This window comes from Arvicanthis niloticus, chromosome 3 (assembly GCF_011762505.2).
Source record: "Arvicanthis niloticus isolate mArvNil1 chromosome 3, mArvNil1.pat.X, whole genome shotgun sequence".
Lineage (NCBI taxonomy): Eukaryota > Metazoa > Chordata > Mammalia > Rodentia > Muridae > Arvicanthis > Arvicanthis niloticus.
Genome location: NC_047660.1, coordinates 57904076 through 57931998, shown reverse-complemented (window position 1 = coordinate 57931998; position 27923 = coordinate 57904076). Strand labels below are relative to the sequence as shown.

General features: G+C 37.9%; 1 protein-coding gene across 1 annotated transcript in view; it reads right to left on the bottom strand.

Moving 5' to 3' along the window:
- Kpna3 (karyopherin subunit alpha 3) overlaps window positions 1–27923 on the bottom strand; it is a 68087-nt gene that overhangs the window by 19085 nt on the left and 21079 nt on the right. Inside the window, exons 2-7 of the mRNA XM_034497927.2 lie at window positions 12702–12746; window positions 3795–3884; window positions 3583–3612; window positions 3428–3480; window positions 3200–3295; window positions 122–207 (exon numbers count right to left, since the gene is read on the bottom strand). Of these exons, the coding sequence (XP_034353818.1) occupies window positions 122–207; window positions 3200–3295; window positions 3428–3480; window positions 3583–3612; window positions 3795–3884; window positions 12702–12746 (400 nt within the window). The remainder of the gene's footprint in view (window positions 1–121; window positions 208–3199; window positions 3296–3427; window positions 3481–3582; window positions 3613–3794; window positions 3885–12701; window positions 12747–27923) is intronic.

Genomic DNA, 27923 nt, shown 5'->3' with positions numbered 1-27923 from the left:
AAAAAAAAAAAAGCATTAAAGTAACATAAAAATTTATACCCACTTCAAAATATTCTAAGGTAAAATTCAGTTTTTAGTATAAAAACTATTGTAATCATTTTTAAGGAATGATTTGACTTACTAGACTGTACAACAGCTTGAGTCTGTGCAGAAGTTCCTGATGCTATATTAGTTAGTGCCCAAGCAGCTTCAAACTGTAATGAAGGACTGTTAAAAAAAAAAAAAAAAGAAATCTTTTTAGACATGTAACCAGCACCGTATCACTTTGCTATATCCATCACATCTGCACAGATCACGTCTACCTCACCATCCGACTGCTTCCCAGAGCGTCACTACAGCTGCCTTCTTATGCCCACTGAGGGGTCAGCAATAAGACACATCTCTTGACTCGCCCTTGCCCATAGACATCTAATGAACGAATCATGGCCCTTACAATCTCACTTTAATCCCAGCTGCAGACTCAAGACTAGTCTTAAAACTGGGACCCACCAGAGTCCACCACACAACATCTGGGCTATATTACAAACTGTTATATTACAGACCTGAATAATTCCTCAGATAAAGCATTATAATGAGTCAGTCGTAGATCTAGCAAAAAAAAGTAAAAAGCTAATTTGCTTTCCTAAATTGAATTTTAAAGGGTAGGCACTGACAACCTACATTTAAAAGAATATCACAGGTGGAATGATGTAGAGACGATTAAGAACGTTAAGGGTGTACAAAAATGAAACTATATACATAAATGTTGGAGGGCAGGAAGCACGGTCTATCTCAAATTCTAAGTTTCAGAACTTAGAATTTATTCTATTGAGAAGGGGAGTAAAGCCAGGCGTGATAACATACACCTTTAATCCCAGCATTTGGCAGATGGATCTTTATAGAGTTGGAGGCTAGCCTAGTCTACATAGTGAATTCTAGGCCAGCCAGGGATACACGTTAAGAAGCCTGTCTCCAGAAAAAGAGGGGTGAGGGAGACCAAAAAGAGAAAGACAGACAGAAAAAAGAAAAAACAATGGGAAAAATAAAACAGTAAAATTTTTGATACGAAGAAAGTGAAGGATGGCCTGAGTTACAAAGCAAATTCAAAGTGGCCCACCCAGGTCAACAACAAATAAGATCACATCTCAAAGCAAAAGCTATGGCAAGAGATATAGTCCCATACAGGAATACCTGCCTGTCCTGTGTGAGGATCCAGTAGTGGGGTGGGAAGGGAGGGATTGGAGTCGGAGTCAATGGCATGTAAAATGGATAAAAGTGGTTAAAGACTGGTATAAGACAGATCTATTAAAAGAAGTAACACAGACAGAAGAATATAATGACAGAAAGAACACTGGAGTAGGAAAGCAGAGAGCCAGCAAAAAACTGATCTGAAAACTAGGGAATAAGAAAAATCTGCCTATATTAACACTGAAGAAAGTAAGGAAATGATCAAATATAGCAGCAGTATAGATGGGAAATGCACATTCCATTTCAGAAAGAGTAAACAGAAAATGGAATAGACATGAGCTGACACCATCAATTATGGCAGAAGGCAAGGAATAGAAGGTATGAGAGGCAGACAGGGGGCTAGGAACATTAAAAAGATGGTGAGACAACAAGTGATAGATAACATACGTACTACCACAAACTGGAAGTGGAAAATGTTAATAAGCAGTTAAGGAGTGTTGACAAAATACTGGAAATGGGGACCATGAACCAGAAAATGGAAAGATAAAACTTGCAGGGCCAAGGTAAATCTTCCAAAAGTCATGTGAAAAAACAAGAAAGATACAAAAACAGCTGAATGAAGCAAATAAACAATACAGACTACTTTGTATAAATGATGCACATTTCCTCACAACCACCTAATTTCTACATATGAAAACGTCTGAGGTTCAAAAAGTCAGTTGTGTTCTGGTTAACACCAAGTCTAGATTTAGACCAGGGCCTATATGGCTGTAAGTCTAACATGATCTTTTACACTGTTAACATAGCTTTCCAAGAGAAATCATGAAGCTGTTCTCTAAAGCACGACCACACCTTAAGTGATGGTTCTAAAATTATTGTTGTTTATATTTTGTCCTATTTTTTGTTTCACAGACATATCCACACAAATAAATCTCATGTCAAAGACTGGAACAAACAGACAGGAGTGGGAGGAATAGATTCGGAAACCAAACCCAAAAAGGAGCCTTAGTGGTAGATATAAGATGAGGTTATCTTGATGCACTAGCAGACACACAGTTAAGGCCTAGAGGCAGAAAGAGGATACTGGGGAAGCATAAGTGTTCTTTATACAAAAAGCCTTTACTGGCAACCCCTATACTATTTTTATTTAATCTACTAAAAATTTCTTGGAAATTCAGCAAAATATCTCCTTTCAGTCTATATGTTCTAGATATAAAAATAGTATTCGTTTTAAAGAGTTTTGGATTCCAAACCAAGTTAATTCAAACTGAAGGAGTTTAATGGGCAGCCCTGAGAGATGTCTATACATAACAGAATTGGGATAGCAGTTTTCCAAGATTAGCTTTTACAACCTAAAGCATAGCTTTAATTTTAAGTTATATACTCTTCCATACCCTTCCCATTCTCTGTCTCTCTGTCTCTGTCTCTGTCTCTCTGTCTCAGTGTGTGTGTGTGTGTGTGGGGGGGGGTAACAAGTTGAAAACAACCTTATACTACCAATATCCACCATAAATGTTGGAAACACCTTGTGGCTATGGCTTGGTAATGTGTTACCAAGGACTACACTCCCCTTCTCTTCTGGGTAAGCACACAGTGCCCTCACCTGACATGGGATAACTGACCATGGCTGGAGTGCTATTAAAGACTAGCCAAAGGGTCAGTGATCAGCTGGACTATTCCCAGGGTAAGGACAAGCCACATGGTTCTGGAAACCATTCATGCTGACTAGTCATGAGGCTAATCTATATATAGACTCAGGCAAATGGTGACTCAAATACTATTTGTGATGTTTAAATACCATCACAGGAAGAAAAGAAATATATAACACCTTAAAAAACAGAGGGCTAAGGATACATAGCTCAGTGGCAGAGAACCTGCTTTGAATGCTCAAGGCATGAGTTTGGTCTATGGAACTTTAAAATAAAACAAATCCAAGCTTAATAAATGCAAAACACCATCAAACCCTTTGGTAAAATATCAATTTTAAATTCTAAGTTAACTGAAGAAAGTGAGTAGGCAAATTCAAACTTACTTATCATCCCTTTCTAGACATTTGACTAGAATTGGTAAAATCCCGGATTTTATTAGGTCATCAATTGGTGGATTTCTGTCACTGGATAATAGTTTCCTATTAAAAAAAAAGAAGAAGAAGAAGAAATTAATTGCTATGGCTCCCAAACTATGAACATAAACATACCACACTACCCCACTTCTACACGGTAAGCTGTGACATCCAGGGGAGGTACAGATCATCTCTCACCTTGCTGCCTGCACAGCATTCAACTGGACTACGGGATTATCACTTGTGGCATTCTGCAACAACAAGTGTATATTTCAGACATTAAAAAAGAAAAAAAGAAAAGAAGAAACTATTTCAAAACATTTCAGAATGACAGTATTAAATTAATAACATACCTGCAATATAGCTTCTAGTGTTACATTTTGCTTAAAAAGAAAGAAAGATAGTTCAGCAGAGAGTATTAACAAAACTATTTATTAGTCTATCTGGTGATGATTTAACATGCCTTACCATTACCATCATCAATTTTTTCTTAAATTTAAAATAATGTTCCCCTGGTTGTAACAAAAATGTTTACAGGCACATTATAAACACACAGGTAACTTACTGCTTTAAAATCAGCATCAACATCTGAATCTTCTAAGCTTTCTTCTTGAGGAACATTTCTCTTTTTCAGTAAGTGTTCATCTCTTTTGTTCTGAAAGACAATCAACAAAAGCTTAAGAACTCATGAAGGCTGTTGTTAAGAAGCTGTCTTTGGTGCCAGGATTAACAATGACCTGTTTAACTCCACTGCCCGTGTGTCATCCCACCCCAGTTCACCAAGCACCCTGTTCTGACCAACACTGTGAGGATTTGCCTGGGGCACAGTGCTACACGCCAAGCAGTTCCTACCTACCCATTGCTCACAGCTGCCTGGAGTTATTAAGAAGACAGCAAGAACAGCAAACAGAAACATAGCAATGCCTCACTGCAAGTTGAAGGTATAATAAGAATATATTAACTGTCATGTAAATTAGCACCATTTCAGACTAAACTTTTATTTACTTCCTTTACGACTACGACTACTACTACTACTATACTACTACTACTATCATCAGAGTCATTACTATTTGCGGCATGAGCCACAGTGCATATATGGAAGAGGTCAGAGAAAAACTTTGGGAATTTGGCTTTCTCTTCCCCACTTATGAGATCCAGGTAGTCAGGCCTGTGCCTCCAGTAACTGCAAGTATGCTTACTGCCTGACCACCTTGCCAGTCGAGATTAAACTCTTGGTACATGAATTTCACAAACAAGAATTCTTCCCATCTTCCATTTTATGGCACCCAATTGTTCAGATAGTAACTATGCTATTTCAAGTATTATTTAACAGCAAGTAGCTTTTCAACTTAAAATTTGAATATACTTCTGTGGTCCAATATTTATGAATGTATTTAATGACAGCAGTTATTAGGATAAAAAAATTAGCAAAATTAGGATTAAAAAAATGAAAACTGCATATACATGCATAACATCAACTTTTGTTCTGTATATAAATTCCCCAGCACATCTAAACACAACGATATTTATAAAGTCATTAGCACATTCCCACTTTTATAACATTCTTTCTTGGTAACTACCCAAATAACCATCAATATTTCATAGATGGCAAAGCCACTGATATTTATACACCCCAAGTGGCCTCACACAGAATACATACTTACATACTAACATACAATGAAAAGAAAATGGTAGGTGGCACTGTTTGATTTTGTTTTGTTTTGTTATGAGATGGTTACCAGGGACTGAACCTGGGGCTTTGCAAATGCTAGGCAAACACTCTACCACTAAGCCATACATGTAGCCTTCAGATGGCATACTTGGCCACCTGACAAAATAGACTACCAATAGTAAAGGTTAAATTAACTCTGTGTGCTCCCTAGTCTGCTGTAGGGAAAAAACAATATCCCTTTGGCACTGCTTGTGAAAACTCAGACAAATCCTAATCTACCATTAGTGTACAGTGGTTTTATAGTATTCTTTCAACTTTAACTTCCAAACTACAAATTTGAAATTGTTTCCAAAAAGCTAACAACCTACTTCATTTAAAGGTTTAAACAAATCAAAATAAAAATTTTAGAATTCCTAATATTTGTTAATTCAACTTGCCTTGTTTAAAATATAACACCACTAACAAAATTCTATAGGTTCTGACTGAGATGAGATCTTGTTAATACTCAAATTATCTAGGAGTTTTAAAAACCTTCACAACTATTAAACTTTACTTTCTTATTCACTGTTTTTTTTTTTTTTTCTCTTTGTGTTTTTGTTGTTGATGATATTTTCCAGACAATCTCACTAAGCAGCTCCAGCCTAGAATTCACTGAGTGGAACAGGCTGGGGTCAAATTTATAGGGATCTTCCTGCTCCTTAAGACTAGGATTATAGAAATATACCATCAAATCTAGTTTATTAATTTCTAACTTAATTGCACTGACATTAAAGAAAATGGCCTATATAATAACACTGAAATTAATTTTGTAGGCTTCTCTCTGTACACCCACCTTCCCAACCTCTGAATGAGCATTTCTCTAAGGAATCATGTAATCTTTCTATGTCATCCACAGCCAAGAGGTAGTAACTGGGCACTCCAGAGGCTGAGGCAGGCAGGTCTCTAAGTTCCAGGACACCCAAGGATATACAGAGACTGTCTCAAAACACAGAAGAGAGAGAGAGAGAGAGAGAGAGAGAGAGAGAGAGAGAGAGAGAGAGAGAGAGAGAGAGAAGAAGAAGAAGAAGAAGAAGAAGAAGAAGAAGAAGAAGAAGAAGAAGAAGAAGAAGAAGAGGAGGAGGAGGAGGAGGAGGGGAAAAGAGAGGAAGGGAAGGGAGGAGAGGCATCTAAAAATAATGATATAAAATTTTTTAAAAATCAGAATACAACACGGGAAAAGAGACCTCCTTTGTATTAGGGAAATTCTCTGCATGGTTTTGTTGAAAATATTTTATTTTTATTAACCTGGGTTTCATCTTCCTCTATTCTTATCATTTGTAGGTTTGGTCTGTTTATAATGACTCAGATTTCCCTTCAACTAAAGTATCCAATTCTTCTATCTTCAAAGCCTGAGACTTTCTCTTCTACTTGTTATACTCTGTTAGTGGGACTTACCTCTAAGGTTTGTTTGACTTCCTAAACTTTAATTTGCAGTTTTGGTTTTCTTTATTGTTTCTATTTCTACCTTCATGGTTCAATTATTTTCATTAATTATTCCATTCTTTGTATTTTCAGACTTCATTGAAGAATTTACTAATATCACCTTTAAAGTCCTTGAATATCTCTGTAAATGCTATTCTGAAGCCATTGTTTTGTGCTTCAGCTATGACTGCATTTCTCAGGGCCTGCTGTAAGAGGGTTACTGGGTTCTGATGGAGGCATATTCTCTTGACTATTAATGTTCGAGTTTCTGCACTGGTGTCTAGGCATCTGAGTTCTGGATGCTTGTGATTCTAGGATTTGTATCTATTTGGTCTTGTCTTTACTGGGTGGATGTTCCATTACTAGTTCTCTCTCTAGATCTCAGGACCATATATGGTGGTTACAGGTTGTCTGGTAAGGAATATAGAAGTCCCTGCCAGATATGGTCACTGGGGTCCTGAGTAAAATGTGCTGTTAGGTATCAGGAGTTGAACTGAAGAAATGAAGATGAGACAGAGGGACTGAAAGAGCCCACAGGAAGGAAGAAAGCTGGGTCTGCTATGAAGTTTGGTGAAGATCCCCAGGATTGGAGTCAGAAAAAGATAGATAGCCCTTGAAGGTAATCTACTGCCTGGTTGGGGAAGAAACTGAAAAGTTTTCAATGGAGGACAGAAAGTAGACTGAAAACCACCTGACTGATCTTCGGATGAGCATAGCAAAGAGTGCCTCCAGGTCTTGGCGGCTGACACAGAGGGGATGGTGAGGCAGGAAGGTTGAATCTGCTGTTAAGTTCTACAAAGTCCCTAAGGAATGAAGGCAGAGGGGAAGTACAGGACCTTGTAAGTGGTCTGCTAAAGGGCTAGGAATAAGACTGGGGAGTTAGAAAGAAGGACATAGGGAGGAGAATGAAGATTGCTCACCTGATTCCTAGGCCAGTATGGTCAGCTCATTCCCAGATAGAGAATGGCTCTAGTATTGAGGACTGACACAAGGGGTGGGGTAAGGAAGGGCTGGGTACAAATATATGGCAAGTACCCAAGGAATGGAAGCAGAAACTTAGTTCAGCATTTTTGAGTCTTTGTTGATCAGGAGTATTGACCTGGAGTTTTCTTGTTACGCCTTGTTTAGATATTAGAGTGATACTGGCTTCTGAGAAGAAGTTTGAGAGTTTCTATTTGTTTGTGTCTTAGTTAAGACTTTTACTGCTGTGGACACCATGACCAAGGCAACTCCTATAAGGACATTTAATTGGGCCTGACTTACAGGTTCAGAGGTTCAGTCCATTATCAAGGCTGGAACATGGTGACATCCAGGCTGGCATGATAGAGGAGGAACTGAGAGTTCTATATCTTTATCTGAAGGCTGCTAGCACAATACTGGCTTCCAGGCAGCTAGGATGGGTCTTAAAGCCCCCACACACAGTGACACACCTACTCCAACAGGACCACACCTTCTAAATAGTGCCACTCCTTGGGCCGAGCATACACAAACCATCATAGTTTCTATTCTTTTGAATAATTTAAGGATTGGCTAGAGATACTTTTTCCAAGTGTAGTAGAATTCTTCTGTAACTCCATCTGGCCCTGGACTGTTTGGTTTTGTTGTCTTTTAATTTTTTTTTAAACTGGAAGGCTTTTATTTTCATTTCAATTTCATTAGTTGTGGGTCTGTTTAGGTTGCTGACTCTGATGCTGATTCTAGAGATTTAATCATGTCTTTTAGGTTTTCCAGCTATAATGAAATACAAGTTTTTAAAGTATTCCCCTGTAATATTCTAATATTTTTTGGTGTCTGTTGTTTTATTTCCTTGTTCCTTTCTCATTTTGTTAATATGTAATCCTTTATTACCTTTGGTTAATTAAGACAAGGGTCTGTAGATCTAGTTATCTTTTCAAAAAAATCAGCTCTTTAGATTTGTTGACTCTGGTTTGTTTTCTTTGTTTCTATTATGTGTAATAATTTCTGCTCTGAATTTTAGAATGGTTTGAATTTGGTTTCTTCTTGTCTTTATAGAACTGCTTTCAATGTCTCAGACTTTTCATGTAGTGTTTACATTCTCATTTAGTTCTGAGAAATTCTTATTTCTTTCTTCATTTCTTCTTTGACCCATTCATAATTCAATAAGTTGTTTACTCTACATCAGTTTGTGCCTTTATTTCAATTTTTATTACACTGTGGTAAGGTAGAATGCCAGGAGCATTTTCAATCTTTTTGAATTTAAAAAACAAACCTGTTTCATGTTCCAGTATGTGGTTTATTCTATAAAACCATCTGTGGACCGATACATAGAATTATATTATTGTTGTCTGCAGGGCTTATTCTGTATATACCTATTAAGCCCATTTAATGCAAGGTATCAATTAATTTTGATCTTTATCTGTTTTTGTCCATTTGACCTGTCTATGGGAGAAAACTGGGGTGCTAAAATCTTCTATTAATAAATCGATGTGAAACTGTGCCTATAGAGCCAGTAGTAGTTTTTGTTTTGTTTGTTTCTTTAAATGAAGTTACACGTACCACTTTGGTGCATATATGGTAAGAATAGTAATGTCTTCTTGATTAACTATTTGATTAGAATAAAGTTCTCTTCTGATTAGTTTTAATTTGAAGTCTATTTTGTCAGGTATTAGAACACAGACATCTGCCTGCTAACTGGTCCCATTTAACTGGTACTTTTATCCAGCCTTTTAACTTAAGGTAATATCTATCTCTAAGGCTAAGATGTATAAATTACAGATGGAATTCTTTTCTTTATCCATTCAGCTAGCCTGTCACTGTGGTGTTGATTTTTGGTGCTGTTTCTGTTCTTGATAGTACTTTATGTTGTAATAATATGGTTTTGTATCTTTCCAGTCTGACTGTTATGTTCCCTCCTCTCCTCAGCACTAAACATTGCTCCCTGTGTTTTCTTTGGGTTTGGCTTGTAGAATATATTTAACATACATATTTCAATGATAACTTTTAACATCAATGGACTCAATTCTCCTATCAGAAGATACAGGCTGACTGGTACTAGACGAGGGAAATGAGCTAATCTGCTGGACTGAGGAGACGTTGGAGACAGGAAAGCCAGAGACCCGCCCATAGCTTGGCTTAGTATAGACTATGGTTTTGTGGCTTATTCTTAAGTCTGTGTCTTGCCCTAGACTCTGAACATTTTCTTCACGATTTTTTCTACAATTTTTATACTTTTGTGTTTCATGTTTAAACCTACCACCTGAGTCTATATTTTTGCACAAGATATGATTTTTGGGCTCAGGTATGCTTTTTATTGTTTTTTAAACTTTATTATATGTATAGATTTTTGCTTACCTACATGTCTGTGTACCCTGCATGTGCCTGGTTCCCACAAAGGCCAGAAGGCGGCACCAGATACCCAAGGACTGGAGGTACAAATGTTTGTGATCCACTATGTGGGTGCTGGAACTCAAGATCTTTTGGAAGAGCAGCCAGTGCTCTAAACCACTGAGCCATCTCTCCAACTTCTTAGAGATGTATGTATGGATGTTCAATTGTTTGATGCCTCTTGATAAAAAAGGGTATGCTTCTTCAAATGAAGTGAAACTGTACTGTCACCAAAAATCAGCTGGAGACTAAAGTTACAGCTTGGAGGTAGAGGCCTAATATGTGCTACCAAGGTTCAATTCACAGAACCATTAAATACATAGACAAGCAAGCAAGCAAGCAATCTGTTGGGCTCTACTTCTGAGTTTTATCTCTGTTCCATAGATCTGTCTACCTGTCTGATAACAGTGACGTATTGGTTACTATTCATTCTGTATTCTAAGTTTCTACACTGAGCAAAGCAATTCCTTTGTTATTTTTGTTTGTTTGTTTGTTTTAGGTTTTTTTTAGGGGGGGGGCAAGACATAGCACATGACCTCGTATGTACCCAAGACTTAGTATCCTGAAGACTGGCTAGTCCCTAACACACTCCACTGGGATGTTTATGGCCCCGTTCTGAAATGGAAAGGGGGATGAGTCTGTGATCTGCTCTGTAAATAATTTCTGATGAAGAAAATAATGTTCCAATTTCCCCTGAGAAACATTTCCTGGATTTATAGGCTGAGACAGGGATAAGAGCCAGGCTGGAGTCATCCCATGTTAGCTAACCCAGAATACATTTTATAACAAGCTTTTCTATGCCTATAAAATCTTGGTAAGATTTAATAGATAATATATCAAACCAAAAGACCAATATGGGCTAGAACCTTTACTATATTGGGGTTACCCATCTATGAAAACAGTATATTTAATTGTTTATATAAATCTTCCTTCCATTTAGCACTTCATAGTTTACAGTATACAGATCTTATACATGTTGTTATGTACTGATGTGTATATGTGCCAATACATGTGGAGGTCAGAGGAAAATTCCCAGGAGTTGATTTGTTCTCCCTTGTGCATCCTAAAAAATCCACCTGGGTCATCAGGCTTCCCAAGGAATGCCGTTACCCACTAAGCCATCTCCCATCTCCTACATTTTAAGTATCTTCTTTTCTTAGGAGTAACAAACGGTATTGTTTTTTATTGTGTCCCTGCATATTATTAGTATGTTATAATTTTTATTTTTATGAACGGAACTTTATGTGTATAAAATTCATTTATAGACTAGATGTCTAGATCTTCTAACTTTTATTTTTTAAGAAAGATGATGGGGTCTCATATATTTTGAGGCTGGCCCTTAAACCTGCTCTATAATTAAGGATGGCTTTGAATTCCTGATCCTCATATCGACAGGTGCTAGGATTACTGGTATGTAGCATCACGACAGGTTTGTGGTACTGGGAGAGAATGCAGAGCTTGTTCTTACATGTTAGTAAGCAATCTACCTACCAACTAATCTACATTCTCAGTCTAGACACTTTAAAATGAGTATTTTACGATTTTCCAATACAGACAATTTTGTTATAAACAAAGCTATCTTTTCCTTCCTTTTCTTCTGGCACTGACTATAACTTCCAACAATATAATAAATAACAACAGTGAGAATGAATCCTTCTAACTTGCCACCAAATCTTAGGAAAAGCTTTTAGTCTTTCACCATTAAATACAAAGTGTGTGGTTGTTCTTCATCAAAATGTGGTAATGCCTCTCATTCCTAATGTATTTGGTGTTTAATCAGAAATGAGCAGTAGACTTTTGTAAAAAGCTTCACCCAAACGAACTGATATAATCTTGTGATTTTTCTTGAATACCTAACAAGGAGAAAGTTCAGGGAAAGGTTGCTGTGGTGGTTTGAATAAGAATATCCTCCCCAGGCTCATATATTTGAACACTTAGAGAGTGGCAACTGTTTGAAAGGACCAGGAGGTATGGCCTTGGTGGAGGAAAGGTGCAACTGTGGGGTCTTTGAGGTTTCAAATATCCAAGCCGGGCCCACTGGTTCTCTCTTCTTCCTGCTGCCTCCAGATCTGAATGTGAACTCTTCGCTCCTCCAGCACCATGTCTGCCCGTATATGTATGCTTCCAGAACCATGCTGTTCACCAGGATGAACCTCTGAACTGTAAGCCAGCCCCTAATTAAATGCTTTCCTTTATAAGAGTTGTCGTGGTCATGGTGTCTCTTCACAGCAATGGAACACTGACTAAAACAGTTGTTTTATTCTGTTTGGTTTATTGAGACAGGTGTCCCACAGACTCAGGCTAGCCTTGAACTTAGGGCAATTCTGTCTCAACCTTCCAAGTACTGGGATCACAGGTCTGAGCCATCATACCCAGTTCAACCTGTAATAGTCTGTATAGAGGGTGTGTGTGCATGTCATAGTGCGCAGGTCGAGGTCAAAGGACAAGCTGAGAGAGTTAGTTTTCTCCTTATAAATATGGGCATCAAACTCAGGTTGTCAAACTTTTGTGGCAAGTGCCCTTACTTGCTAAGCTACCTCACTGCCCCAAAACATAGAATATTTTTTAAAAGAATTATTTTGAGAAGTCAAACAACTAATTGAAATACTAAATCTGATCAGGCAAATGAGGCATGTTAGTGGTTTCTAAAAGTAAGACCTTAACTTGTCTCACTTTTAGCTTACCTGACTGATCAACCACTAACAACAGATTTTAAGTTTAATATAATGTGTCAAAGTGGAGAAAATTACTTATTGTCTGTAATAAGTTTTAAGCTGATTCTCATAACTATTATTCACTGAACATTTACATTCAGACATATTACAGCATAATGGTTAATACCTTTGTCATTTTTCAGCTAGTGACTTTATATGACCCTGATCTCAATCTTCCTGCCTCTACCTCCCAAGAGCTGGGATCACAGGAGTTAGGTGCTACATCCCCAGCTATAATGGTGTCTTAATTGATATTTTTTAAATACATAGTTCCCCTTACCTTCCGGAGTTCAACTGTCACTTCATTTCTGTGTCTTCGCATTGTCTACAAAGAAAAATAAAATTACTTTAGTACCAAAAGTTTAATACTTCTAATATATAAATTGGTGTCTTCTTTTTAGAACCAAAATACTCTTTTTTGAACAATTTTTTGAGTTTTTTTTTTTTTTTTTAAATATATATGTTATATTTGCCTGAATGTATGACTGTGTACAACTGCAGGCAGTACCCATGCGGGTCAGAAGAGGGCACTGGATCACCTAGGACTAGTTACAGAAGAGTATGAGCTACCATGTAGGTGCTGGGAATTGAATCCAGATCCTCTGGAAGAGCAGCCAGTGCTCTTACTACTGAACCATCGCTCTAGTCCCCCAATTTAATCTTAAAATTAAAAACTTGATTCATTTATTTATTTAAACTGTTTTTTGAGACAAGCTCTTACTATATAGCTCAGGCTGGTCTTGAATCAAACTCTTCCTACGTCAGCTTCCTCCCAAGTGCTAAGATCACAAGCACACGCCACTGCATCTACCTGACCAATTCTTTCTAAACAATAAACAGTAATTAGTTAAAAAGCTGACAGTGTTTTATTAAGTATCTATTGGTTGATTCACGTAAATTATGATGTAGCTTGGCTACTAGTAATCCATTCTTCTATCCAAATTGCACCCAGGTTTTTGTTTTGGTGGTGGTGGTAGGTGGGTGTAGAGTGATATCCTCTCTTTAGCATATTATACGTAAGAAATCTAATAACCTCAAGTTCTAAGCAACAAGGTGCCATTAAATTCTCAAAGAATTTGGACACAGAATCAACAATGTCCATATCCTCACCCATAAGCTACCTCATTCTTCCAGTAAATTATAGTTTTGCTGAAATCAGTCAGATGTGGCCTATGACCAGTGGATTCTATCTCTTTACTCATATTTTAAAGTAACACACAATTTGCTTTCTTATTACATTCTTGTCATGTACAAGCAGCTACCTCATGTTTCTGCTACCATGCCTTCCCTACCATGATGGATTCTATCCCCTCAATCCATGAATCAAAATAAATCCTGCCTACTTAAGCTACTTCTTTGAGGTACTTGATCACAGTTACTCTAATAACCCATGTGATGTAGACAGATTGTTGGAACTGGTCTGCAGGAGGAATTTAATAGAATTTAGAAATAGGTACTACCCAGAGCAATCAGCTATTCTGTTAGGAGTCTACGAAATTAGCAACCAGTATGCCAGCAGAAATATCGACAACACTGTGTTAGAGGAACAAAGATTCTGTAGGAATTAGGCCAAATGGCTATTCTTGTTACAGTCTGGCGCAAGACTACATTCTGCCTATGTTCTGGAGACTTTAGAAGAATTGAATTGAAAAGAAAAGAAAAGAAAAGAAAAGAAAAGAAAAGAACTAATTTGTTTGGAGAAGGAAATTTCAAGACATCCTAACTTCCAGACTATCGCATGAACGGTGTTTATTCCCTTTAACCTGTCTTACACCAAGAATTCCGAGAAGAAGTGATGGGAGAGATGTGCTGCTATTTGGTGAGGAAAGGAATGTTAAACTTAAAAGTGACAGACAGCTATGACAAAGATGCTATGAATGTTAAGGAGATTAGGGCAATAAAGAAGAAGCTGCATATTGTACTCAAACAATAACAATAGTTTTGTTGGGCTTAAGAGTTGGCTCGTGGTTTGCTGATCTTCAAGAGGATAAGAGTTTGGCTATTAGCACACATACTGAACAGCTCACAACCACCTGCAACTCTAGCTCCAAGAAACACAACATTCTCTTCTGGTTTGTGAAGACACCATGGTACCTTAATGCCAAGATCTCATCTATCAAAGGCTCCACATTGTAAAACTGAAAATCTGTTTGAAAAACTTTCATTTGAAAGCAGAGTGCCTAAGAAGAATGACTCTGTCAACAGTTCTCCGCTCAAAACTGGCTGCCTAAAGACATACATTGCCTGAGCTAAGCCATGAAGACATGTGTCCACTACAGTCTTGCTCTAAGGGGGCCTTGACTACTCCTCAGACAAGCAGTACTTGGTGGCAAATCCATACGTGTCAATTCTGCAGGCATGTAAAATACAAGGGGTTCAGGTGTCGTGAAGATTTATGCCAATGTTCCAGAAGAGGTCAGGCAACACGCGGCAGAGTCAGACTTACTCCAAGAACCTGTTAGGCCCTATATTAAGCTAAGGTAAATCCTACATTGCAATGAGGACTCCAGCAAGCTGGACATGCCAGAGATACATGGTGTCTATAAAAGGAAGCTATAAGGCCAACAGAGAGGCCATGTGTGCAGCAGGGAGCGAAGCTGTAGAGTGGGGCCACCCAAAGCCCAGTGAGGCCCACATAAGTCTCAGATGCCAGACATGGAACTGCTGAGAGTGGTATTCACCCTGGGGATTCAATCTTTTGGTCTTTCTATGCTATGTCTCCATTCTCCCCCCCCCCCCATAGGAATATTTATTCTGTGTCACTGTAGATTGAAAGTTAATTTCTTTTTAATTTTACAGGGACTCACAGTTAAGAGACTACCTTGAGTCTCAGAAAATTTAAATTTTGAACAAAGTTTGATCTCTAAAACTATGGATGGAGCTTTGCAAAATGGGCTAAATGCATCTGACCACACATCTATGAGGAGCCAAGTAGTTATGATTTGAGTATGAAATGTTCCCTACAGTCTCATGTAACTATTAAGATCAGTTTGCCACTATTTACTTTCCAAACAAATCAGAAATTGGAAGAGTGAACTTTAAAAATGATTCAGTTATATACTACTAAGGACTCCTTCAGATTTAAAGACAAAGATGAGAGTTAAAATACGTGATTTAAAAAAACAACAACAACAACAAAAAAAAAAAACAACAAAAAAACCCCAACAAACTAGAGCTGCTGGACTCTGGCAGGGAGGGGGAAGTAAAACAAGAAGGGCAGGAGAAATGGCACTTGTTGCTCTTGCAAAAGGCCCTGGTCTGATGCCCAGCATCCATACTGGGGATCACAACTGTCTGTAAGTCCAGTCCCCAATGCTCTCTTCTGGCATCTGTTGGTGCTGTATGCTACAGACAGGTACACAGACAAAACACTCATACACAAACTGATAAAACTGAAAAACAAAAATGCACAACAATGAAACAAAGTTCTCTCTGAAAGCAAAATCAGCATAACTGACAAAATAAAGAAAACACAAACACCAAAAGCACAGGCAAAGGAGGACACAAACTACCTACAAATCAAGAAAGAGAGACTGCCACCTATACCATCACAAGAATAAGGAGTAACTGGAAACACACATACTTTTGTTAATTTAGACGAACTGGGTGAACTTCTGAAAAACAAACTATGTCTTACCCAACAGAGAAAGTAAATTAACAATACTATAACTAATACTGTAATTTAAATTTGTTTCCTGTCAAAACTCAGAAGATTTAAATAGAGAAGTTTTCTAAAGTTGGGGCGGGGGGCAGAGGGGAGCGGCAGAACCATAACATCAGTTATCCACATCTTTCTAAAATAAGACAAGAGTATTGCAACTCAATATCCCCTATGCATATAGATGTAAAAACTCTTAACAAACAAACAAACAAACAAACAAAACCCTAAATAATATTCACTATATAGCAGCTTTTCTATACCAGGAGTTTTACTTTTCAAGTCTTTAGTTACTGTCAACTGCAGTCTAAAAATATTAAGTGGGGGCTGGGTGATGGGCCGGTGGTAGGTAAAAGTGTTGGTTGTATAAGTATGAGGACTTAAATTAAAACCCCAGATCTTACTCTACACAGACACCCTGGGTTTGGCCCTACGTGCCTGAAACCCCAGCATTAGGAGGAAGTAGAGACAGGCTGGCCCCAGCAACACAATATCTAGCTAAAATGACAAGTTTTAGGTTCGATGAGAGACTCTGCTTCAAGGGAATAAAGCAGACGGTGATAGAGCAGAACATGAAAGTCCTCCTCTGGCCCCTACTCATATGCCAATAAGCACATACATGTTTACACAAATGCATATAATACACACAAAAATCACAAAAGTAAACTCTTCTGTACCATTCTGAGCAGCATGATAAAATGTTACTTCTTGCCCATCACACAATCCATCCCTTTGTCCTATCTGTCTGATAATTACTTAATACTATGTCAGCTATCACACCAATGGCTGTGGCACTGTTCTGTGTTCAGGTAACCCTTATGTTATGGCATTCCAATGCTGTATTAAAACCCCCAATGGCCTTCATAGCCTCACCTCATTTCATCTAATCTCATCGTGCAGGTACCTCAAATCGTCACAGAAGTATAATATAATAAGGTATGTTGGGAGATATGTAAGTCACGTAAGTTATTACAATATATTGTTATAACAGTTTTTTAACTATTGCTAATCTCTTAGTGTGTTCCTAATTTGTTAAATTAAACTCAAATTATCAGGATGTCTATCTAGGAGGAAAGTAAGTTATATACGAGGTATACTACTATCCATGGTTTCGGGCAGCAGTAAAGGTAGAACATCATCATGGCTGGGACATGCCTATGAGGGACATTATGTACAAAAAGAAATATACATCATCAGCAAACGAACTTTATTCCAGAATCCAAGACTGGTTCTGTATTTGAAAACTAATCATTGTGAACCATATTAACAAACAAAAAAGATGAAGGTATTTGAAAAAAAAAAATCTATCCGCAGCTGGGCATGGTGGCACACACCTTCAATCCCACACTCAGTGGAGTCAGAGGCAGGCTGCTCCCTGGGAGTTCCAGGTCAGCCAGGGCTACATATCAAAACCTTGCCTTAAAAACAAAACACTAAACCCATTCATAATAAAATCTTTCAAAAAAATTGCAAAAGGAGAACTTCAAATAAAAGGGGAAAGAAACTACATTCAGTATTATACAAACTACAATTTACTTAAGACTCACAAGGCAGTAGCATGTTTTACAGATTCCTGTACTCAAAGATAGATGTTTATAGACTAAACCTGACAACATTGGGCCATTGACACCAGGCATACACCTTTCTCAAAAAAAAAATATTATCATGTGCAATGTTAGTTACAAAAATCAAAGCAGGGCTGAGGAGATAACTAAGTGGATACATGTGCTTACTGGGTAAGCAGGAAGACATGAGTTTGGACTCTCAGTACCCACATAAAAAGCCAGGAGTGGCTAGCTGTATCTGTAACCTCAGCATTGTCTGGTTGCTGGTGGACACAGGAGGATCACTGGCACCTGCTAGCCAGCAGCCTAGATGGACACCAGGTTTAGTGACAGACCATCTCAAGGGGAAAAAACATGTTAACTATCAAAGAGAACTGCAATTTCTTCTTCTATTTGAATGCAGTGTGTGTGTGAGTGTATGTGTCTGTGCATGTGTCTCTCTCCCTCTATTCCTCTCCCTATCCTCCCCCACTCCTCTCTCTCCATGTCTACCAAATGAGCCATCTCACCACCTCTTCATATTATTTATCTTAACTTTGTTCCATCTAGTGGGACACAGAAACACCTGGTGGGAAAAACGGAAGATAGCAAGATGGCTGTGAACTAATCAAGCTGGATTTCTATAATCTAATACTGCATAAGCAAAACTTGTATGGAGAAATTACATACATGATGAAAGAAGTCAATGGAGAATCAGTGGATAAAGTGTTTGACAAGCAATCAGGTGGACCTGAATTTGGGACCCCCAAATCTACATAAATTCAGACCAAGACAAGGTACACACACATCTGTAATCCTAGAACTCCTAAGCAAAATGGAAGAAAGAGACGGAAGAATCCCCAGAAGCTCTGCATATGCAGCATGGAGGGAAAAAAAAAAAAAAAGGACCAAATAAGGCAGAAGGTAAGCCTCAATACCCAAAGTTCCAAAGTTGTCCTCTGACCTCCAAACCTGCACACAATTCCCTTTCTCCCAAGCTCTTTCACATGCATGTGAGCACACACACACACACACACACACACACACACACACACACACACAAATATACCAATCTTTTATTTTAAAATGAACCCAATGATTATATAAATAAATGAAAAGCATATAATGTTCATGTATAGAAGACTCAACTTGGTGAAGGAGTCAGTTCTTCCCATACTCATATTCAGGTTCATAAAACAATTCTTATCAAAAACCCTAGGACTGCCCTGTGGCCAGACAGACAGAAAAGCTTGTGATGACACCAGATGTTAGCAAGATGAAGAAGTTTCATATATTGTTGGGGATTATAAAACAGAACAATAATCAAAAGCAATTTGACATTCTTAAACTAAACATGCAATTACCATAGGATCCAGAAATTGAACTTCTAAGCATTTATCCTAGAAGAATAAACCTTATTTTCACAAGAAACATATACCCTGATGTCTACAACAGCTTTATTCCTGGTAGTCAAAGCTTTGCAACAAACCAAGTATCTTCCACAGCTTAAACTATGATACATCTTTATGGTAGAACACTGTTCTAAGCCAGCAACAAAGTACATAAAAGAGTCAGATGGTGAGACTAAAGGGCTTCAGGCTAATGGCATGATTTGGGTAAGTGTCCCACAAAATACCCCAGCTCGTGGTATTGTTGGGAAGTCAGAAGTCTTTAAGAAGCAGAAACTAATGGGAAAAAGTTAGGCCATTAGGGATGTGACCTCTCTCTAACAACTCTTTGCTTTTCTACTGCCATGAATGAACAGTCCTTCCTCTACCACATACTTCCACCATGATATACCATGTGTGCTGTGTTACCAAGACCCAAATAACCATGAACTCCAACTCTGAAACCAGAAGCTAAATACACATAAACCCTTTCCTCCTGGAAATTCATTATCTGGGGTACTTCGTAATGGTATAGGAAAACTGATTTAAGAATTTTAAAACAGACTTCAAACTCTTACCAATTAATCTCATGTACGATTCTTGTGACTATAAATATGGTTGTCAATTTATTAAATTAAGGTATAATCACATAGCAAGTAAAGTACTAATTACTTGGTGCTGCAGTAGGCCCCGAGTTCATTCTTCTCCAGGTAGCTTCACTTTTTAATCAACTGAACAGTCTAGGGTATGTCTGTAAGAGTGTTTCAATGGACAGTAGCATCTATTGATAAGCTGAGTGAAAACTATCTATCGATAACACAGGTGGGCACCAGCCAGTAAGCTGGCTATCCATGTAGAACAGAACAGAAAGGCAAAAAAAAAAAAAAAAAAAAAGGCTGGACAGATTTTAGCCTCTGTCTGGACATCTTCCTTCTCTCTCTGCCTGTGGACACATTTCCTACCCTCTGGACCCACAACAGTCTGCTGAGGCACACTACTGGCTTCCCTGGTTCTCTACCCAGCAAACAGGCATTGTAGAACTTCTCAGCTTCCAAAACGAAGCCACTGACCCTAGCACATCTCCTCCACGCTCTGCTCACCTTACCGCCTATCAGTTCTGTCTCTCTGGAGACCACTACAATGTACCTTATTTGGAAACTCTCCAAACTTAAAAATTTAAGGTTGAGGTTTGGATTATGGAGAACAAATGTGTGACAACACTACTGCAGAGAGTTTTAAGAAAACATCTCAAGTAAAACCGTCTTCTTAATAATAAAAAACAATAACTTCTGAACTAAGTTCTGAGAGTGCTGTTTTTCCTTAACTACATTTTGTTTAAAATAAACAAAACTGTAATATGCTGCTGAACTCCCAGACATCAGCAGTATCAGGTTAAGCCTGAGGAAAAGTTGTAAGCCCACATGAGGAGGAAGTTATGATGATATTCATCCACTGCACGTTGGGAACAGAAGTAAGTCCTACCCCAGACCAAAGCTGCAGAGCTAAACACTAAGACTTATTTAGTTAGAACTTCAAAATGGTCAACAGACTGTTTCTAATATAAGCAGATTGCACGTTTACTAAAGAAAAGTAGCCTCTGAAAATTAATCATGTCCCTATGTACTAGGAAATAAACCACAATAAACAGAATCATAATAAAAGATCAGAACAAATGGCAAGAAAAGAGAATAATGTGACCTCATTCCTTTTAGATCTATAATACTAGAATTAAGTTATAAAATGTAAAAACACTAACTTAACTGATAGTTAATTTTATAGTATTGTTGTGGTTCAATACAGATTTTGTGAAGTTTAAAATAAATCAGAGGGGCATGAGATGGCTTGGCAGGTAAAAGCAGTTTGCCACCCAAGTTCAAACCCTAGGACCTGCAGAGGGCACAAGATCTTTGTGCTCACAGAAGAACTAGAGAGAAACCAGGAACATTAAACACACAAAGCTGCCTCTTCAAAGGAAGAGATGTATAACCTGTTTTCTACCCAGAAGGCTGGGAATGGATGTGGTTAATAGTCTGGTAGACCCAGTACTATCTGTATGAATGAGGCTACACCAGGTTCTCTCCTTACCTTGGGACCCTTAAGATGGCACATACCTATACAATCTATTTTTATGTAAGAAGTGACATGTACTTTGAAAGAGTTTCAACATAATTAATGCTTAAGCTTTACTGTGCCCACAAGATTATGTTACACATTTTTTCCGAATTAAGTTGTGCTTAAATACGCCAGTGGCAGACTCTAGAAGTTTGAAACAACACCAGCTACCAAGTCAGTCACGCTAAACCAGACTTCCTTCTTTTTTTTTTTTTTTTTTGGGGGGGGGGGTTGTTGTTGTTTGTTTTTTGTTGTTGTGTTTTTTTTTTTTTTTTTCGAGACAGGGTTTCTCTGTGTAGTTCTGGCTGTCCTGGAACTCACTCTGAAGACCAGGCTGGCCTCGAACTCAGAAATCCGCCTGCCTCTGCCTCCCAAGTGCTGGGATTAAAGGTGTGCACCACCACCGCCTTCTTGTCTCACATGGATCAACTCTGTTAGCCATGGTGTTTGCAGACTCCCACAACGTAGCAGAGAACCAACTCTCACAAGCTGTCCTCTAATACACACAAAAATAAACAAATTAAAAAATTAAAATTTAGTAAGTTAGAAGGAATTACCAATTTGGAGTTCAGTGTAGTGATGCATGCCTGTGACTGAGGCACTCTGGTGGCTGCACTAGGAGGATCTAATTTCAAGTATAATAGGTGCTTTATATTGAGATTCTGTGGAAAGAGGGAAGGGAGGAGGGAGAGAGGAGGAAGGAAGACCAGAGGGAAATAAGTGAAGATAAGAAAGAATTAACAAAAAAGAAAAGAAGGAAAAAGAGGAAGCAAAACCCAGTAAATACAAGACATAAAAATAAATGAAAAAAGAAAAAAAACAGCAGGTTCAATAAATTACTTAATATCCTGTTTACTCAAGATCAGAAAAGATAAAGGCAATGAACAGAAGCAGTATTTAAAGAGACAACAGCTAAGAATTGTCAACAGCTAAGAAGTTGAGTTGGAGGCCAGCCTGGTCTACAGTGGGAGTTCTAGGACAGCCAAGGCTATACAGAAAGAAACCCTGTATCAAACAAAAACAAACAAAAGATAGCATTTTTAAAAAAAAGAATGAGAGAAAAGATGTTAACAAATCCCAAGTGTAAAGTCAAAAAACAAGCAGATATCAGAGGAAGGACCCTAAAAAGAGTTGGCGTGAAACAAACTATATTCCAAAGTTGTCTTTTTTTTTTTTTTGCCTATAAGTGGACTTTATGAGTTTTATTATATATTTATTGGTCTTGTTTATTAACAATTTTACCTTTTAAAAACTATTGGCCCTTAACATAAACTGGTGAGGAAAAAGAAAAAAGGAAGAGAGAATCTGTTGAAAACATACTGTTAGCATAAACTCTCAGGTGGTTCTGGGCATCAGAAGCCTCTGATGAACCCAGCCTAACAATCTACACTGAAAATAAATCAACCACTTCAGAAAAGTACCAGACCACACCGGAGTCACATACCTGTAAGCTAACTAAACACCAAACTGATACTACAATCATAGAGTATGTTATAAAAACTGCACCTCAATCAACAACATACAGTCACATTCTACTGTTCCTTCATCTCTTCCACTGTTCCTTCATCTCTTCTACTGTTCCTTTATCTCTCAACTGTTACTCCCGAGGTTGTAACGAGTGTTTAAATCTTACTTGAGAAAAGAGAGGCAAAAGACAAACTAAATTCCAGATTCAACTTGACTTTGTGGACTGTATAAGGACACAAAACTGCCTGCTCCAGTAGTCATAGATAAGAATTATTTGCATGAGATAATTAAGATAAATAAGAATTATTTGTTGTTTTGTGCTGTTGCCCTTTAAGGACTGCCACCAAACAGGCATTCATGTTTCATGGTATTCATTACAAAGCTACTTCTGAAGAGCGATGAAAGCCGTAACATAGGGCAATGAGACGTTAATCTCCTAAAAGAAACATTTATCTTCAAACTCAGAATTGTATCAAAGAAGGAATGACAGAATCCCAATGTCATCACAACTAAGTAAACTGAAGGATCCAGACAATGATTACCACTGATTTCTAACATCACAAACAGAATCTGACATTATAAACCTCATAAAAGAATTACATCCCACACCCCTATATCAGGAGGTCAGCATATCATATAGACCTAATGAGACTTGTAACTAGAAGAGACAGTGGATCTTTACAATTACCACTTTGTAATAAAAAGACGTGACACCATTAAAGCATGGCAGATATGCTAAACTGCCATTCCTCCAAAAAGGGGAGACAATGACCAGTACACATATCAGGGAAATGCACATTCACCTGAGATGCAGCCCACAGGATGTCTGAAGTTTTAAAAGGAGTTCTAATGTTGCAACTCGGTGGGAGAGCACATGCAAAAGCAGGTGGAATTAAAAAAAAAAAAAAAAAAAGGTGTTATGTATTAGAAGGACTCAGAGAAACTGAAACTCATTAACAAAAACAATGTTCTTATTATATATTCACTAACTATGTAGCAACAAAAAGGAATAAAATGCATACTAGAAACACCCAAGAACTTTAAGCTACATAGTATAAAATCCCATCTCTATAAATACTCAGACTTGGCAATCTACAGGCAGAACGATTAATATTTCTTAGATACAGGGGAGTGGGAGATGTGAAGAATGAAGAAGAGGGGACAAGAAACGGCAGGTGAGACTAAAGGATGTTAAGATTTTTCTGTGATGGTAAAAACATTTTAACAATGGTTTTGATAGTTTCACAACTCTTAGAATATATCAAAAGCTGCTGAGTAGCACACAATGAGTGAACGGAATGGTATGTGAATGAAAGCTCCATAAACAAATACAGTGTGACTTATAGCTCAACAAGTATTACATACCCAAGTGTCCAGGAAGATATGGAGCAACTGGTGAATGTCAGTGCAAACACTTACCAGAAACAATCTGGTAAAATTTGGTGACATTAAAAACCACCCTAAAAGACATTCCACTCTATTCAAATTCTTCCATGTATGTGCCACAAGACAAACACAAACAGTCTGAGGGCATCCCTGGTATGTAATACTAAACATAAAAACAAAATTTAAGAAACTGTATTTTTAAGGAACAATTATTTTTCACACTGAAAATTAATGAAGCTTTTTTCCACATTAGTTTTGTGAAAAGCAAAATTGGTCACTACTATATACAATTTCTGTATAGAAGCATGTATGATAAATCTAGAAAAGAAAAGTAAGTAATGGTTTAAACAAATTTGTGATGGGTACTTATTTCTGAAGGAAGCTACAGGACCAGAGAGAAAACTAAATATAGTTTTCAGCTTACTGGTTCTAGTTCTGAAATTAGGTATTGGATTCATAGAAATCTGTTTTATTATTGCTTTAAGAATTATTGTCTATGCCACTTTTTGAGTATGAAATATAACACGGTTTTTAAATGTTTAAGGGAAAAATAGCACTATTAATACACCACCATGCACCTTATGTTAAACACTGTGCTCTGGGCTGGTTTGGAAAAGCTCAGCAGTAGAGAGAACATTTACCCATTGCCCTGAGTTCATTCAACACCCAGTACCCAAAGGTTCTCAAAATAAATGCATAAAAAAATTGTAATCCACTGATGCTTTTGCCCAGTAACACCAACAAGCTACAGCCAACAAAGTACAAAGTAATAGTAAGAGATAAACCATTGTAATTCAATTAAGAGTGTAGTCCTAAACAAATTAATAACAAAACCCCACTGATAATAGGTATTAACACTTCTCCAGTGTCACCACCTTTCCACGCTACACTTGGTTGAGTTAGTAATAATTTTCAAACTTTAGCCTATCCCAGAATCCAATGGCTTATTAAAACAGACTACTGGCTCCAATCTAGAGTATTTCCCAAGCACCAAGTCCAGGGCAATATTAAAACTTTACATTTTTAAAAAGATCTCAGTTCCAAAAACAAATCAAACCAAGTAGGTAAGTACAGTAAATATATTCAATACTGAAGGTATAAAATTTAATGTAAAGCTCCACAGCTTCCATTGCAAATGTCTATTATAACTGTTCCTTGAGTTATATAGACTTTCGTCTGGCTAATTTCCATGTTATTTGAAAGGTTTGGGTTTTTAAAAAAATCATTGAGTTCATGAAATTTAAAAATAAAAAATTTAAAAACAAAATCAAAATGATCTTAAGATGCTGACATTGCTAATTGCGCAGCCACACATTTACCTACTGCTCTAGGTTAACACACAGAATATGTAACACAATCATCACCAAATTACAGAGCATCAAAGTCCGATCGAACAGTTTTCCACTAAGGAAAACCAAATGAATTATTCAGCAAACTAAGTGTGCATGTACTAGCCAAACACATTAGTAGACTGCCCTAGGGATCACCCACATGTACAAACTTTACTGCCTCTCTGTGTCTCCCTCTCCATCTCCCCTTCTCTCTTCCCCTTCCCATCTGTTTCTTTTCTTTATGAAAGTACCTCCTAAGGTCCCTAAGACCTATCATTCAGGTTACAGCAAAGGTTTCTAACAGGAGCAGTGCCTGTGGTACACTGAAAGCTCCCAACATATATTAACTATAATCATCATTGTAGTGGCCACAACTCAACACTCCCAACACTCCACCTGTGATGGATGGCCAATGTCTCATCTGTCTCCATACACTTCCACACTATTTACCAACATCTTGTGGTCATTGTCATTTCTGACACAGTCTTCCTTATAGCCACTAAAGACTGTCAAGTGGCTCAGCTTAGTTTTCCTTTCAGGTCAAAATCCTGATTATATTACTGGTATCTTTAACAACTATTCTAACAGACTGTTCAAGAGACTGGCCAGACACAGACTTCCACTCCTAACTTTGAAGTTTTCATTTCAATGGCAATGTTTTTTCCTCAAAAACCACTAACAGACTGGGCATGGTGGTGGTATGCCTTTAACTCAGCACTTGGGGAGGCTGAGGCAGATTTCTGTGAGTTCAAGGCCAGCCAGAGTTACACAGAAAAATCTTGCCTCAACCCACCACCACCTGGAAAAAAAGAACCAGCTACAGCAAAGCATGGTGGCTTATACTTAGAACCAGGCACTTGGGAAGCTAAGGCAGGAGGATCACAAGTTCAAAGCCAGACTAAATTACAGAGTGAGACAACCACCTGTAATCCCAAACAAAGCCAAGGCAGAAGGACTGCTGCAAGTGAGATAGTATTTAGACACACAAAATCTACAGCTGCGTCATTCCAATGATGATGAATTTCAAATATTTTGTATTTCATTCACAAACTTGTGATATATGCAACAGTTGACATGAAATGGGTAATTTTCTACTAAACACTGCTGAACACTGTTAACTTTGGAAAGCCTCTGTCCTTAGAAGCAGTACTGAATTTTTCTAACTACAATTTAAAGTGTTAGACAATTTTCTGCTAATTAGCCATTTGGCAAACTGGCCTATAGTAGTAAAGACTACTTGACTCCCTTATCGCTAGCCTTGTGTAACTCTGGCCCATCAGGTATGTCTGTCCTGTCTGCTACTTCTACAGTTTCCACACTCAATCAATGCCTCTGTTCTCTACTTCCTTTTTGTTGCTATGCAGAAAGTTAGCCCTAGATTGTTCCCACTCTCACTCCAACAGCTGGGCTGCTGCAGGCCTCAATAAAAAAGAAATTATTCAATTTCCATTAAGTATTGCAAATTCTAGGTCTTTAGCTTCATTTAAATGGCTAAAGCTCACTGTTGGGAAATCTTTGCAGACTTTCCTGATTTGATTTTACACAAAAGGCATTTTTCAAGTTTCCAGTCCCATATCCTTCTAGTCTTGCACAGCAGAAGATTAGGCCCCCTCTGAGTCTTTTAAGATTTACATTTAATTCTGTGTATGTGTGGTATGTATTTGAACTGCAAATACATACCTGATGAACTGCAGGTGCCTACAGAGGCCAAAGGCATCTGATCTTCCTAGAACAAAAGTTGCAGCCAGCTGTGAGCCAACCAATATGGGTGCTGGGTACTAAACCAGGGACTTCTGTAAGAGCAGCAGGTGCTCTTAACCACTGGGCCATCTCTTCAGTCTCCAAGCTTCCTTTTCAGAAAACAGAAATTGCCATATACTAGCCACTACCTCAACTTCCTATCAGGCACCTGGGACAACTGTCCAGGGGATATGATGCCTTTGTCCTACTTGGGCAGAATATACCAATAAACAGACAGGCAGGCAGGCAGACCTCTACAAACAATTAAAAATAAAGAATAACGAGAATAAAAATTAATTTAAAAAGTACTGTCAGTATGAGAAATTAAGAAGCAAATAGGAACATTCAAACCTCCTTTTCCATCAAGTCCTTTCCATCTGTTAGTTACAGATTTAAAAAAAAAGTAGCAGTGATTAACACAGTTAACAGCAATCTAATCAGAAACCTGAAACGGTGTCAACTTGCAATCTGCTATAGCTCCCTGCATCTCACTTAGACACTAACTATAGCTTAAAACCAAGAGACCGAGCACAGAATAAGTAAAAAATTGGATGGCTTAGAAGTTAAGAACATGGCATTTCACAACAGTCAGCAACTCCAGTCCCAGGGGATCTGACCCCCCTAAACTCCTCAGGTACCAGCACTCTGTGGCTCATACAGGACTCTATGGGTAAAGAATTTAACATCTTAGCAGTATTGTGGAATGATTTAATTTAAGAAGAATGCTAATCAAATTTAAAAAGAACAAATACAAAGTATGATTGATTATTAAAGGTGCAGAGACAAAAACACCCACTGCTCTCACAAAGGACCTAAGTTTAAGTCTCAATACCCGTATCAGGTAGCTTTCCTGGGGTTGGAATGAATATAACTCCC